Source organism: Colossoma macropomum, unplaced genomic scaffold (genome assembly GCF_904425465.1).
Source record: "Colossoma macropomum unplaced genomic scaffold, Colossoma_macropomum, whole genome shotgun sequence".
NCBI lineage: Eukaryota > Metazoa > Chordata > Actinopteri > Characiformes > Serrasalmidae > Colossoma > Colossoma macropomum.
In genome coordinates, this window is record NW_023494799.1 from 15,985,758 (window position 1) to 15,998,877 (window position 13,120).

Here is a 13,120-nt window from a genome sequence, read left to right on the forward strand (position 1 = left end):
TAAGCCTAAGCTTAGACTAAAGAGGCTTATTTGTTTTGTATTTCATTTTTTTCCAGAGGTCCATTTATGACATTTGTGAAGTTTTATGTACAACTAAAACCAGCCATAATTCATTTTTACATTTACAGCCATTTCCAACCTTTACATTTTCCATAATGATTTTTCCGATGTGCATCAGCTGTTTTTGTCACCAGGTCTTTAAAGACTGTTATATGTACATTAACTATGACTGACTGCCCTGTGTTATGCCGCATTCAAAAGCAGTCTAGCCTAAAACACTCCTTTTCACTTCCCAGTGAATAGTCAGACCTAAGCTGCTGTATTCTGAGTAAGCAGATATTTGTAAATATGCTGGTTTTGCTACCAGCAGTGCTCTGTAGGTGACCCAGCCAGTCTGCAGTGACAGCAGAGGAGGGTAAAGTTCAACAGCCTCACTGCTAGGCTTTAGTTACATTTAGGGCATCATATGCCGTCAAACGGGGGAGTTCCAGTAATTATTTATTATCGTCAACCCTAATTCTTCAGTAATATGAAACTTAAGTCAGCTATTCGGCAGCTTCTAGTATGAATTTTCCTGCCCCTAGACGTGAACGCACAAAACAGAGGGCTAAGGGCTAAGCGGTAGGGGTGAGGGGTGAAATGGGATTGAGCCATATCCCTCTAATCGTGCAACATGCACTTGTATATCTTATTTACAAAAATGGTTCTTTTAAGAACCATCCACTGAAAGGCTGCATACCTCCTTGTCTGGCACCTTAATATTTATGAGTGTAATATTTAAGAAATCAGCAAGGAAAGATTTCAAAGTATTACTTGTTCTGCCATAACATGACTGTTGCTCATGCTGGGAGCACAAAAGAGGCCTACGTTTGTTTTCTGGGCACTCACCTCACTCATTCATTCATATCGGCCAAGGGAAGCACAACAATTACAGCAAGCCTCTCACCACTAATGTCCAGCCACAGCTGGTTAGATCTTGTATTCCCAGAGCCTATATACTGTTGGTTTGTACTGAACTCTATCAAGCAGAGGAGGGACAAGTGTGGGAGTGTATAGCGGACTTGAAATTTCCATTCAGTTGCCCTAAAGCTGTGTGTAAAGCATTGTGTGTGATATATAAACAAGCATTAAAAATTACTGATTATGTTGTAACTCGAGAAATCTAGCAATTATTTTGATGATTAATTGAGCAATCGTTTGGTTCTGTCTGTTTAACCCTTTAGACCCTGAAAGAATTCTAACACTTTGCAGAGCTTATCACTGTTTAAAGGTCCAGAGTAACCTAAATCTGTTAAGGTTAATCTTGTTCTTGCAGACAAACACGTTAGTATACCCTCTGAATAAAGTTCCAATGACCAATGAAATGACGGATACATTTCACCATATTTCTCTCTTATCCTTTATTATTAACTTTTATCCGGCATGCTAGAGTCATGTTTAAATTGTTTGGCCAAAGATTGTTATTGTTATTTTTTATGTTCAACATGTTCTACGTGCAGAAATAAGGTTCTAGTATTAAAGAGGTGAAGGCTTACATCTTGCTACATAGTACCGCACAGCGTGAGCACAGCGCAGTATGGAAAGTTTATCCAGACTACAATGTTTGAGACGATGTTTGTTCGTGATTGTTTCACACAGTTACTGTCACATAAAAGCTGGATAATGATTTTAGTTCAGTATGAGAAGCGGAGCAGGCCAGCAGTGTTGGACAGAGTGCTGTCAATCAACCTGCTTATTAGCCACGCCCACAAAGTTCTCTCATATCTTATATTTTTAATTCAAGCTTCGCTGGATGTTTAATGTAACAGTCAAGTTTAGTATCAAGGAAACATTTTTAATATTTTACTTTTGTTCCCTGGGACTTTAAAACAGAATATTTTGACATAAACTACAAAAAATGATAGTTACAAGTAGATTTTATTCTAAAGGTGTGCCAACACTTTAACATGAAAACAAAACCAAAGGATAAAAATCATCACAAAGCTCTCAGGACTGATGGAGAAAAAGGGAACTGGAATTAGGCACTGCAACTATAATGCTGAAAATACATAATAAAAATGAGAATTCCTGGAAATAAAGAACACGGATATGAAACAAACTGACAACAACTAATGATGTTCCACCTCTTTTCCTAACAGTTACTGTGATAAGCTATGAAAATCACCATGTCGTGCAGTTCTTTTGAAAGATAGTTCTGTGAAAGACTGAAGCAAGGGATATAAAGAGATTATTTACACAAAGGGAAACAGCAAAATGTTAAATTGCTTGGCTCTAGTTGTCAGTGCTGAAAGACACTCTGCGTGAGGAAGCTGAGTGTACCTTACTCACTTGCTCAATGTAGCTGAGAGGCTGAAATAACGTTAAAATAAAGTGGAAATTCCAAATATGCGTTTGGTGCTCCAAGCACGCCTTTCATTTTTATCCTTTATTATTGACATTCATCTGGCATGCTGGAGTCACCCACTCAGCAACAAGGTTCACAGGGCCCATGCTCATGAGCAAATTGATCTATGAGGGGAGAGTTTAGTGCAGCCAAAAGAATGTTTAAGTTGTTTGGCCAGTTATTGTTTTTGTTATTTTTTTTTAACGTTCAGCATGTTCTACGTGCAGAAATAAGGTTCTAGTATTAAAAAGGTGAAGGCTTACATCTTGCTATATAGCACCGCAAATAGGACGCAAAATTTTTGGACAAAATTTGTTGTGGGTCATGTCAGGTCAGGCTCGGACAGAATTTCATTGGGTTTAGGTTCAGTTTTGGACCAAAAACACAAAGATTTGGTTCAGGTCGGGCTTGAGCAGAATTTTGACTCCAGTTGGGTTCGGACTCAAAACATTGTGCTGTGTTTTGAGTCAGGTCAGGATCAGAAAGAAATTTTGTGGGCCATATTTGGGTTCTGACCAAAAATTCAGGTCCAATTAGAGCTTTATTAGAGCCCAGAGTGGATTACTATGGGATGTCACATTAAGCCCAATGCTCATTATCTTGTGGTGTGTATGGTGTGGTGTGGTGTATGTGCAAGTGTGTGTGTGTAGGCTGGGACGAAGTGGATTAAAGGGGGGGTAATCTGGACTGCTGGCTAAATGCCACCTGTGCTAAACTGAGCAAACTGCCCCTTGATCCAAGGCAAAGGATCATGCTAAGCAGGGATGTTGCTGGGCAGGAGAAGCTATTGTCTACACTGAGCAAGAAGCTGTAACTGCATCAGTATTGCATCCAATGATAAAGATCTAAGATGATTATCCAAAGCCCTACCAGATATTTTTACACCTAACATAAGCCTGCTGTCTATTTAGATCCCAAAAAGCAACTGAAACTTAAGTTCACAATGAAGTGATTGAAGCAGGTAGTTGGAGTCAAATAAGGAGAACACTGTATCCATGCACTGACTACAGAGCCCATTCCTCCAGAGAACCACGGGACAGCCAAAAGACTTGCATACTTCACATACCTGCATGTACAAGGCTGAGTCTATTCAAAGGTATAGCCTAAAGTGCAAGAGGAACAAGGATGAGAGACAGAGAGGAGCAACTGAGACAGAACAACACTGCCCCCATGTGACCATCACTATGTAAATGCAGTACACCGGAACACAATTTTGGCTACATCTACATGTAAAAATCCACAACAAAGTATAAAAACAATGTCCATGTAAAAATTAGAAAGCAACATTTTCAAGACTGCATTTTTATACACACACTCACACACACACACACACACACACACACACACACTCACACTTCCCCAGCAGCAGTGTACTTCTACACTGCATAATTTTGACACTGTTCTAATATTCACGGTGAACCTATCATTATTCATTAGCATATTTAAAAAATGCATCTGTAAATGATTTTGGTCTATTTTGGTTGTTGCTTTCACAGCTTAAATTTACATGTTCACAACTGATCTATAACATCTACGTACATGCAGATCTACAATGTACAGGGCAGATTTCCTGGTTTAGCACGAGATCATCTCTATTCTATTAATACTGCTTTGTACAGTGCCCTTCACAAATATTGGCATCCCTGGTAAACAATAATTGAAAGAAAAGAAAAAAAAACTAAACCCTTATTATAAAACATTTTTTCTCAAATCTTTGTGTGCCACAAAGATGTACTGAAGTATATTCACATTTCTGTTTTATATTTTAAAATCGCTTCATTGGGGTATAAATATGAGATGACACAAAGGCCAAATTCCCTCAGTCATCCATCATTATGAGAAAGACCAGAGAATGCACTAATGATGAGGTTGCTGAGTTGCAAAAATCAGGAAATGGCTGCAAGAAAACAGCAAAACAATTGAAAATCCCCTTTTCTACTATCAGGGCACTAATTAAGAAGTTTAAAGCAACTGGAGATGTTAAGAATCTGCTGGGAAGAGGACATACGTCTATACTGACCCCATGCACAGTGAGGAGGAGGACAAAGAATCTCAAAGGATCAAAGTTGGGGGAAAAAACTACAGAACACCTACATAACCACAAGCTGTTTGGAAGGGTTGCCAGAAGAAAGCCTCTGCTGGCCAGGACAAACGAACTCAAACACCTACAGTTTGCTAGACGTCACTGGAACTTTCAATGAGACTGTGTTCTATAATCAGATGAGAACAAATTAGAGCTTTTTTTTTCTGAAAAGTGATACAGAAAAATACCTCATCCTCACTGTGAAGTATGGTGGAGGATCTGTGATGTTGTGGAGCTGTTTTTCTTCCAAAGGCTTGAGACAACTTGACTGGATACCTGTTGTCATGGACTCCATGGTTCCATCAATTATGACAAGTCACTCAGGTCCTGCAGAAGCAAAGCAGCCCCAGACCATCTCACTACCACCATATTTGACTGTTCGTATGATGTTCTTAAGGTGGAATGAACTGCAACTCTCTCACGGATGCCGTTTTTGCCCAGTGTCTTTCTTATTGTGGAATCATGTACATTGACCTTAACTGAGGCAAGTGAGGCCTGCAGTTCTTTAGATGTTCGTCTGGGTTCTTTTGTGACCTCCTGGATGAGTCATTGATGTGTTCTTGGTGAAACTTTGGTAGGCTGGCCACTCCTGGGAAGGTTCACCACTTGTCCAGGTTTTGTCCATTTGCGGATAATAGCTTTCACTGTGGTTCACTGGAGTGCCAGAGCCTTAGCAATGGCTTGGTAACCCATTTCCAAACTGGTAGATTTCAATTATTTTGTTTCACATCTGTATTTGAATCTATTTAGAACATGGCATCATATGCTGCTTTATGAGACTTTCTAGCCTGTTTCACATTGCCAGACAGGTTCTATTTAAGTGATGTTTAGATTCAGCAGGTCTGGCAGTAATCAAGCCTCGGTGTGGATAGCGAAATTGAACTTAATAGTCAACTGAATTTGGTTAACCGGTTGATTTTGTAGCCAAGGAGGCAATTACTTTTTCACATAGGGCCAGGCAGGGCTGAAACAGCATTTTTCCTTCAATAAATAAAAGTCATCATTTAAAAACAGTAATTTGTGTTTACTTGGGTTACCTTTGTCTAATATTCAAAGTAGTTTTTTACAGCCTGCAAATCAAAACCTGACAGCCTCAGCCAGAAAGTGTAAACTGAGCCATGGTTGGATCTTCCAGCAAGACAATGACCTCATGACAATGACATGGACCTCCAGAATCAGAAAGACGCTGTATGGAGGAATGGTCTTAGATCCCATGCAACGTGTTCTCCAGAGAAGACTCTGTTACCTTTGTTAAGGGAAGCTGCACAAAGTATTAAATAAAGGGTGCCAACAATTGCAGCATACACAGATTTGAGAAAAATATTCATTTCATGATTAAAAAAAAGAATTTTTTTACAGGCAGCTTTGCTCATGTTTACCACGGTGCCAATATTTGTGGAGGGCACTGTATATTCAACAAAACTTTACGAAAGCCCTGATTCAGATTGTGAATTCATTGTGTTCAAGCAGTGCAAACAACGAACTGGACAGCTCATCGCTTTATACAGGGATTGAGAAACACTACAGCAGATGATGTCCTTCCAATTTAAGCTGCTTTCTCTGCTTTCCATGCTTTACTAAGAAGCACAGAACTGTAGCCAGAACATTAAATGTGCAGACGATTAAGCTAACTGCTATTCTGTACAGGAGAGGCTTACAAACCAGTTTATTGCCAACAGTATGTTAGGCCTTGTGACCCATCATCTTTACTGCCTGAGGGAAGCTCAAAAGAAACAAAGTCTCATTATAACATTGTTAAGATGAATTGGAAGGCATTGATTCTCCACACACACAATTATTATACTGCACAATATTCTATAGAGCTTTCATCATCATTTAAAATGTGGGTATTTCACAGCAGACATGGGTTATCTATATAAAGTACTCACACCTAGGTACTATTAGATGGGGTGGGCGAGATGGCAAGAATATAACATTGTGAAACCTCAAGACATTGTTATGATACACAATATTTACATTTTCTGAGGTTTGTTAAATTGGAACAGACAAAAAAAACCCAGCATAAGCACATGTAAACATTTCTATCAAATTCTACTAAGTACAATAATTTCTATTCAATGATTCACATATCGTTACTATCAGAGCACCTCCAAAAACATAACGTCACAGGAGAATGAAAAACGCTCTTAACCTTTTGATAGATGTTAATAGATAAATGATTTCTTCCAAGTAATTCCAGACCATTTCTATTGTTCCATTCATCATGAAATTTTGAGACAGTGTAAAAGGGCAGAAGACAATTTCAGATTATGTCAAAAGACGATAGTGTGCTACACTAAATCCAGTTAATCAGGACAAAAATACTCTCTTCGTACAGAAACATAGAGCTGGTCAGTGTTCTGTACAGTCGTTATCCGCAATATGCTCAGAAAAGCGCATTCTGACATAATGCAAAGTGATTTATGACGATAAAGATAAATACTGTTATTTTGTGCACCCTGACACTAACGTTTTGAAATGCCTCAAAGGCCTTCATGCCACATGCACATAATCTACAGAAAGAGGCTTTTCTCAGGACCTCTCGCAAAAGTCAGCATTCTCAAAGCATCCTCCAAACGCTACATCTTGAATTGCCACTAAAACGTGGTTTTCACTTTCTACGCCCCTTCACACGAAACATTTGTTGCCTAGTTCAGACGATTTGGTTTCAAGTAAACAATTAACTGGTATGATACGTTCTAAGTAGAGTCTGGACTAGCTGCTGGTGTGAGTGTTCCTGTGGGAGCTGTGGGACTGAGAGATATGTAGTGTTTGTCTGTGCAATGATGCAGAGGAAATGTCTGTTGTGTGACCTTTCTAGCCTCTGGCACGAGGCACTGAAGATGACGTGGGCTTGCTATGTGTGCCCTTCTCTGTTCAACAATGCCAATGTAACCTGGTAAACCAAGAGTGAAAGCAACATTATGCAATCATTTAAGCCAGACACCAATAACAGGACATTCTACTACTGTCACAACAGACAGTGTCTAGAGAGTAATGCAACATGTTTCTTACCAGGGTATTACACTGATTTTTCTGTAGCTCTGCATTAAGCACAATGAATCGTATTTACACTGTTATTGCGATATGAGTTTCCGCGATAACCGCATTGTTAGAGCAGTTATGACAGAACAGATTTAATTACCTCACATAAGCAGCGCCAGAGAGACGTCACTACGTTACCAGCACCACCAGTTACAAGCCTGGGTTAAGAAAAAACACATATTTAAGAAGAAGATTTTCTATTTTAAGACATTTTTGTGAATCCGACCGCTGCTTCTATGCGCTGGGACTGAACCTGCTCTCCCACACAGGAGATGAGTAACTTACCCATTCGGCCAAACGGTCAACTACAAAACACACACTTGGAGACTTGGAGAAATATCGGCCCACAACTCTGCTTTATTGGAAACTTAACTTAAAGCAGCTGCAGCAAAGGGGGGAACATGCAGCACACAGGCTAGCTCAGGCTCTACTTTTTCTGCTAGCCAGCTGGACTATGGCTCGCTACCATACACCCTCCAGAGTCCTTCAAAATAAGAGTCCTGGACTAACTAAGAACCAAGTGCCTAACTGCACTCTAAAAGCAAGAATGTTATTTTTAAACTAAATACAACCCACCATGTTTGACACCACATCACACAACTAATAACAAAAAAATAATAATTAAACAAGAATATGTATTTGTTATTGTGTGCCTATATAAATAAATACATATTTTTTGCTTTTGTAGCCTTCACAGAAAAAACTGTTGAGGTAATGCTGTTTCTCAGCCCTTCAGTGCACAAAAAATGTGCTTGCAGTTGTGATAAGTAGTTGTATTTCATTTCTTTTTATTTTGCAGAACATGCTTTTGTAATTTTGTATTTTGCTATTTGTTTAAAGAGGGGTTTACAGAAAGGTCAGTTAGATTTCTGTTTACACGTCCCAAAAAGTTGCTCAGAGTGGATTTAAGGGAAATATGTCATCTGGAGAAACTTTGAGTCAGAATTGTTCACAACGGTTAACTGTAATGGAAACCAGACGTCTGAAGATTTTAATGCCTTTCAAAACTACCTCACTTATTACATACAATGTTACTATTTTACCATTCTTAACATTACATATGCAACCACATGCAAAAGTTTTGTCAAATTACAAAAATAAGTTAATACATCAAGTTAATACATCAAGTTAATACATCAGGGAATAAACTTAAATATGACTTTTTTTCAATTTCTGTGCATGTTTATTTGCTTGCACAGTTTAACATTTGGAAAAAATAAAACAAAATATAAAATGTGCCATAATGTTTGCAGAGACCACATTTCATGTTTTTTTTTCCAAATATGTTAAATTCAGCAAATAAACAGTACTTGTGCATTAAAATATGCAGAAGTGTGTTGTCTGTAGTAGATGTGTTCTTATTTTTACTTATTAAATCAACAAATCATGTTATTTGAGTGGGGCACCCAAACTTCTGCAAAAGACTGTAAAAACTCAGGAGACGTGTAATTTCATTGGTCCCTTTTGATAGCAATTATACCTCTGGTTCCTGTCACCACTATTACAAAGAAACCTGAGTCAATAAATTCCTATACAATGTCCTCTCTCACATCAAACCACTCTGAAAAACTTTGTTTATATTGATAATTGAAATATGCAGATATGTTGAAAACTCCCCTTTAAAAGAACACAGAAGTGTTTTTCAACCTAATGTCTATCTGCAGCATAACTATAGCAGTGGTCACCAACGCTGGTCCTGGAGATTTACCTTCCTGCAAAGTCAGGGTCCCACCACAATCTGCCACACCTGCTCCAGCTAATTAACGTCTGGCTGGATCAGATGCATTAGTCTTAGGAAAGGAGGAGGCAGCATATTAGATAGTGGAAGAGGTAACTAAACTCTGTAGGAAAGCAGATCTTCAAGGGGAGGGTCAGTGGTCACTTATCTATAGCACAGTGTCAATTACCACAGTCTATCTTTCAACATTTGCCCCTGCACTTGGGGAAAGAGCAAAAAACCAACTGACTCAAGCAAAGCTGAACCAACTGCCCATTGGCTTGTTTTATAGGTATATTCTGAGTCAAGGGCTTTCTCTTCTTTCAAGTCAAAATTACTGCCTGTGGTATTTGACCATGATAAAACAGATAAACACTGGATGGCTCCCTTAACGTTAACCATTTCCACTTGTTCAGTGGCATCAGTTCTTACCTCATACTGAAAGGTTGCTTCCATGAGCAGCTCAGGCAGCATCCTCATGCCCAACTCCTTGCTGGCTGCGTCAGAGACATAATGGAGAACCAGCACTTCATCCTCCAAGAAGCGTCCATGTTTCGCCATGGAGCGCATGGCCACCTCGAACTTGCTCTGCAGATTCATGCTCCTGTCGATCTTGGTGAACATCATGAGGGCGTGATAGTGCTGCTTCTCGCCTGGCCTCTTCTCAAGTCCATCTTGTTCGTGCCTGATCCCAGCCTTTTCCTCATGATGTACGGACCGGGTGTCCACAGAGAGGTCAGCATCATTGCGGTTGGAGTTGTGACTTGCTTGGGTCTGCTTTATTCGCTTCGTGGTGCTGGAGAAGTTTTGCTTTTCTGAGCCAAAGTAGTAGAATGCCATCACAGCCATAGCTGCAGCCAGCAGCAGCACAATCTGATAGGACCTGAAGGTGCTGATCCTCCCCATAGTGACTGAGAACAAGCGCAGAATACTCATACCTCCACACAGGTTTGGTTATCTGTTCAAAAGATGGAAAGAAGGGAAAGGAGGTCGGTTATTATTTCGTAGATCTATGTTTTGTTTATTTCTATTCTTTCTTTACTTATGCCCATTTAGGCCCGGAAGCTTCACTTAACTGTACTATTATTTTTATTGTTACTATAAATTCTACTGAGTAAGATGCCATAAGGTAAACACATTCATTCAAACATTAACGACCATATCACAGCTTTAAGCAGTATAACGTCGTCTTTTGCAGACGGATAAACGAATACATTAGATTGCTGTGCAAACACAAAAAGTGGTTGAAAGCTGGCTAACAAACACAACCTGAACTAATCCTAATACGACAACCTGTGCCAAACATGTATGCTAACGCTAGCTAACTATTGCTCCCTTACCGCTGCGTTGAGGTGGTCAGTAATAACACTACTAATGAAACAAATACGTCTCTTCACGATATAAACTGTTCAAAAAAATCTGGCATTTCACAACATGCAGAACTCGGCCAAATGAAATGAACACAGTCACTGCTCTCCTCACTTGCACAGCACTGCGTGAAGCCAGGTGTAGTTTGCCAGTGTCTGTTTACTATTTCCGCTTAGGCGTTTGCTGTTCTAAACGTGTTATCTAAACTTATTTCAGTATATTAAATATTCATATTTAGAGTACGTAAACTTCAGTTATATTATGTATGTATTTACTTATTTATGTATTTCTTTAGCTATTATTTTAAGAAAATAGTTGTACAATTTATCATAGTGGCACGGTTTTTAACAGTCTATATTAATATTAATTCAACGACAGTAAACTTTAATATTCACATATAAGCATGACCTCACTTTCAGAATTTAACACAGTCTTCCCATTTCAGTAAGCAGCTTTTGAATAATTTTCTACCGACACTTTTATTTTGACAGCGATACTAACTCGTCTGTGCTAGATGCGAAGCTCACCAACGCGGAGCAGACGTTAAAGGGGAATGCCACCAATTTTTCTAAACTTTTAATAATTAAGTCCTTGAGATGTAAACAGCATCATTTAGAGTGGGCTGACTTGAAATGGTTTCTTGCATTGAAATGTTTATTGCAACTATTACACTGTTTCTTTTGCTTTTATTTATGTAAAGCATATCGAATTGCCTTTGTGTATGAAATATGCTATATAAATAAATTTGCCGCGCCTTGTAGAAAAACTCACGGACTCTAATTTCTTTACAGTGGTGGTCACCATGATAGCCATTTTATTTACCATCCAATCCCACCAGTGAACCTACACGTGTCGTCACAGTTTTACATGTAATTTTGATAATGCTAAAATAGCAATAAATAAAAATAAATCTGAAAAATTAAATCTGAAGTTTTCTTTTGGGACTATTTTGCCTTGCAACTGCCTGTATGTACACCTCTACCATCAATGGATTAAAATAAATTGGTTAAAATATAGTAAAGCCAAAACTTTACCACAAAACTCTTATAAAACAATGTATCAGACATCAGACAGCATATATCTAACCATTTCATGTAATAACTTTCTGTGAGGGAGCTTTTAGAGGCATTAAACTCTTCACACGTCTGGTTGCTATCACCACCACTGTGAACAATTCTCATTCAGTAAGTTTCTCTAGAACAGTGCATTTTGTACCAATCCACTCTGAATGACTTGGTTTACATCTCAAGCATTTAATTATGTGGAATTTTGAAAAATTGCTGGAGTTTCCCATTTAAATCAGAGAGCATTTGTGAAGCATATCATCTTTGAATACACAGACTGCCAACAGGCTAAAATATGTGTGCTGCACACAGATTCAGTACAAGAGGAAAAAATGCTTGTGGAAGTAGAGGTGGGCGATACTGCACAAATATAACATCACAATACTTGGAGGTGTTTTATTATTATCAATATACATTACATTTATTTCTTCTGGAAGCCTCTGGTTGCCTCTCCACATACAACAAACCCATTTCCTAAAAAGTTGGGACGCTGTGCAATGTGTAATTAAGAACAGAAAACAGTGATGTGCAATACATTTAAATCTTTAATTGAAAATAGTACAAAGACAACATATGAAATTTTGAAACTGAGAAATGTTATTATTAATTTGAAAAATATATGCCCTTTTCAAATTGAAATGAAGCCAGCAACATGTTTCAAAAAAGTTGAGAAAGGGGCATGTTTACCACAGTGTTTAATCACCTCTTCTTTTAACAGCACTCTGTAAGAGTTTGGGAACTGAGGAGACCAACTGATGTAGTTTTGAAAGTAAAATATATTCCCATTCTTGCTTGATATAGGACTCGTTTAATATGGAGCATAGTACATGCAGAATGTGGTTTATATTGTCTTGCTGAAATAAACAAGACCTTTCCTGAAAATGACAGCATCTGGATGGCAGCATATGTTGCTCCAAAACCTGTATATATCTTTCAACGTTAATGGTGCCTTCATAGATGTGCAAGTGATCCATGCCATGTGGACTAATGCATCCCAATACCATTACAGATGCTGGCTTCTGAACTGTGTGCTGATAACACACCAGATGGTCTTTAGCTCAGAGGACGCAGCATCCATGACTTCCAAAAAGAATTTCAAATTTTGATTTGTCAGACCATAGGACACTTTACCATCTTCAGTAAGCTCGGGCCCAGAGAAGGCGGCAGCATTTCTGAATCCTGTTTACACATGGTTTTTTCTTTGCATGTTATGTTCATGAGTGATAAGATTAGTATCAGTGTTGTACTGGACTCATGCATGTGTTAAATAATAATAATAATAATAATAAACCTAGAACTACAATGATTTTTATTCTTCTTTTACAAACTGCACCTCACTATATCCAGTTAAACAGGCCTAATCACACTCACTTTGTAATTAAACATGTAATGTTCTTTTAGTACTGATGAGATCTAAAATATACTCAACAAAGTGTATTGTGGCATAATCTTTCACAATA

General features: G+C 38.5%; 1 protein-coding gene across 1 annotated transcript in view; it reads right to left on the reverse strand.

Moving 5' to 3' along the window:
- xxylt1 (xyloside xylosyltransferase 1) overlaps positions 1–10,734 on the reverse strand; it is a 57,625-nt gene extending 46,891 nt beyond the window's left edge. Inside the window, exons 1-2 of the mRNA XM_036586761.1 lie at positions 10,569–10,734; positions 9,661–10,186 (exon numbers count right to left, since the gene is read on the reverse strand). Coding sequence (XP_036442654.1) covers positions 9,661–10,164 — 504 coding nt within the window. The 5' untranslated portion in view covers positions 10,165–10,186; positions 10,569–10,734. The remainder of the gene's footprint in view (positions 1–9,660; positions 10,187–10,568) is intronic.
- Positions 10,735–13,120: the final 2,386 nt, after the last annotated feature.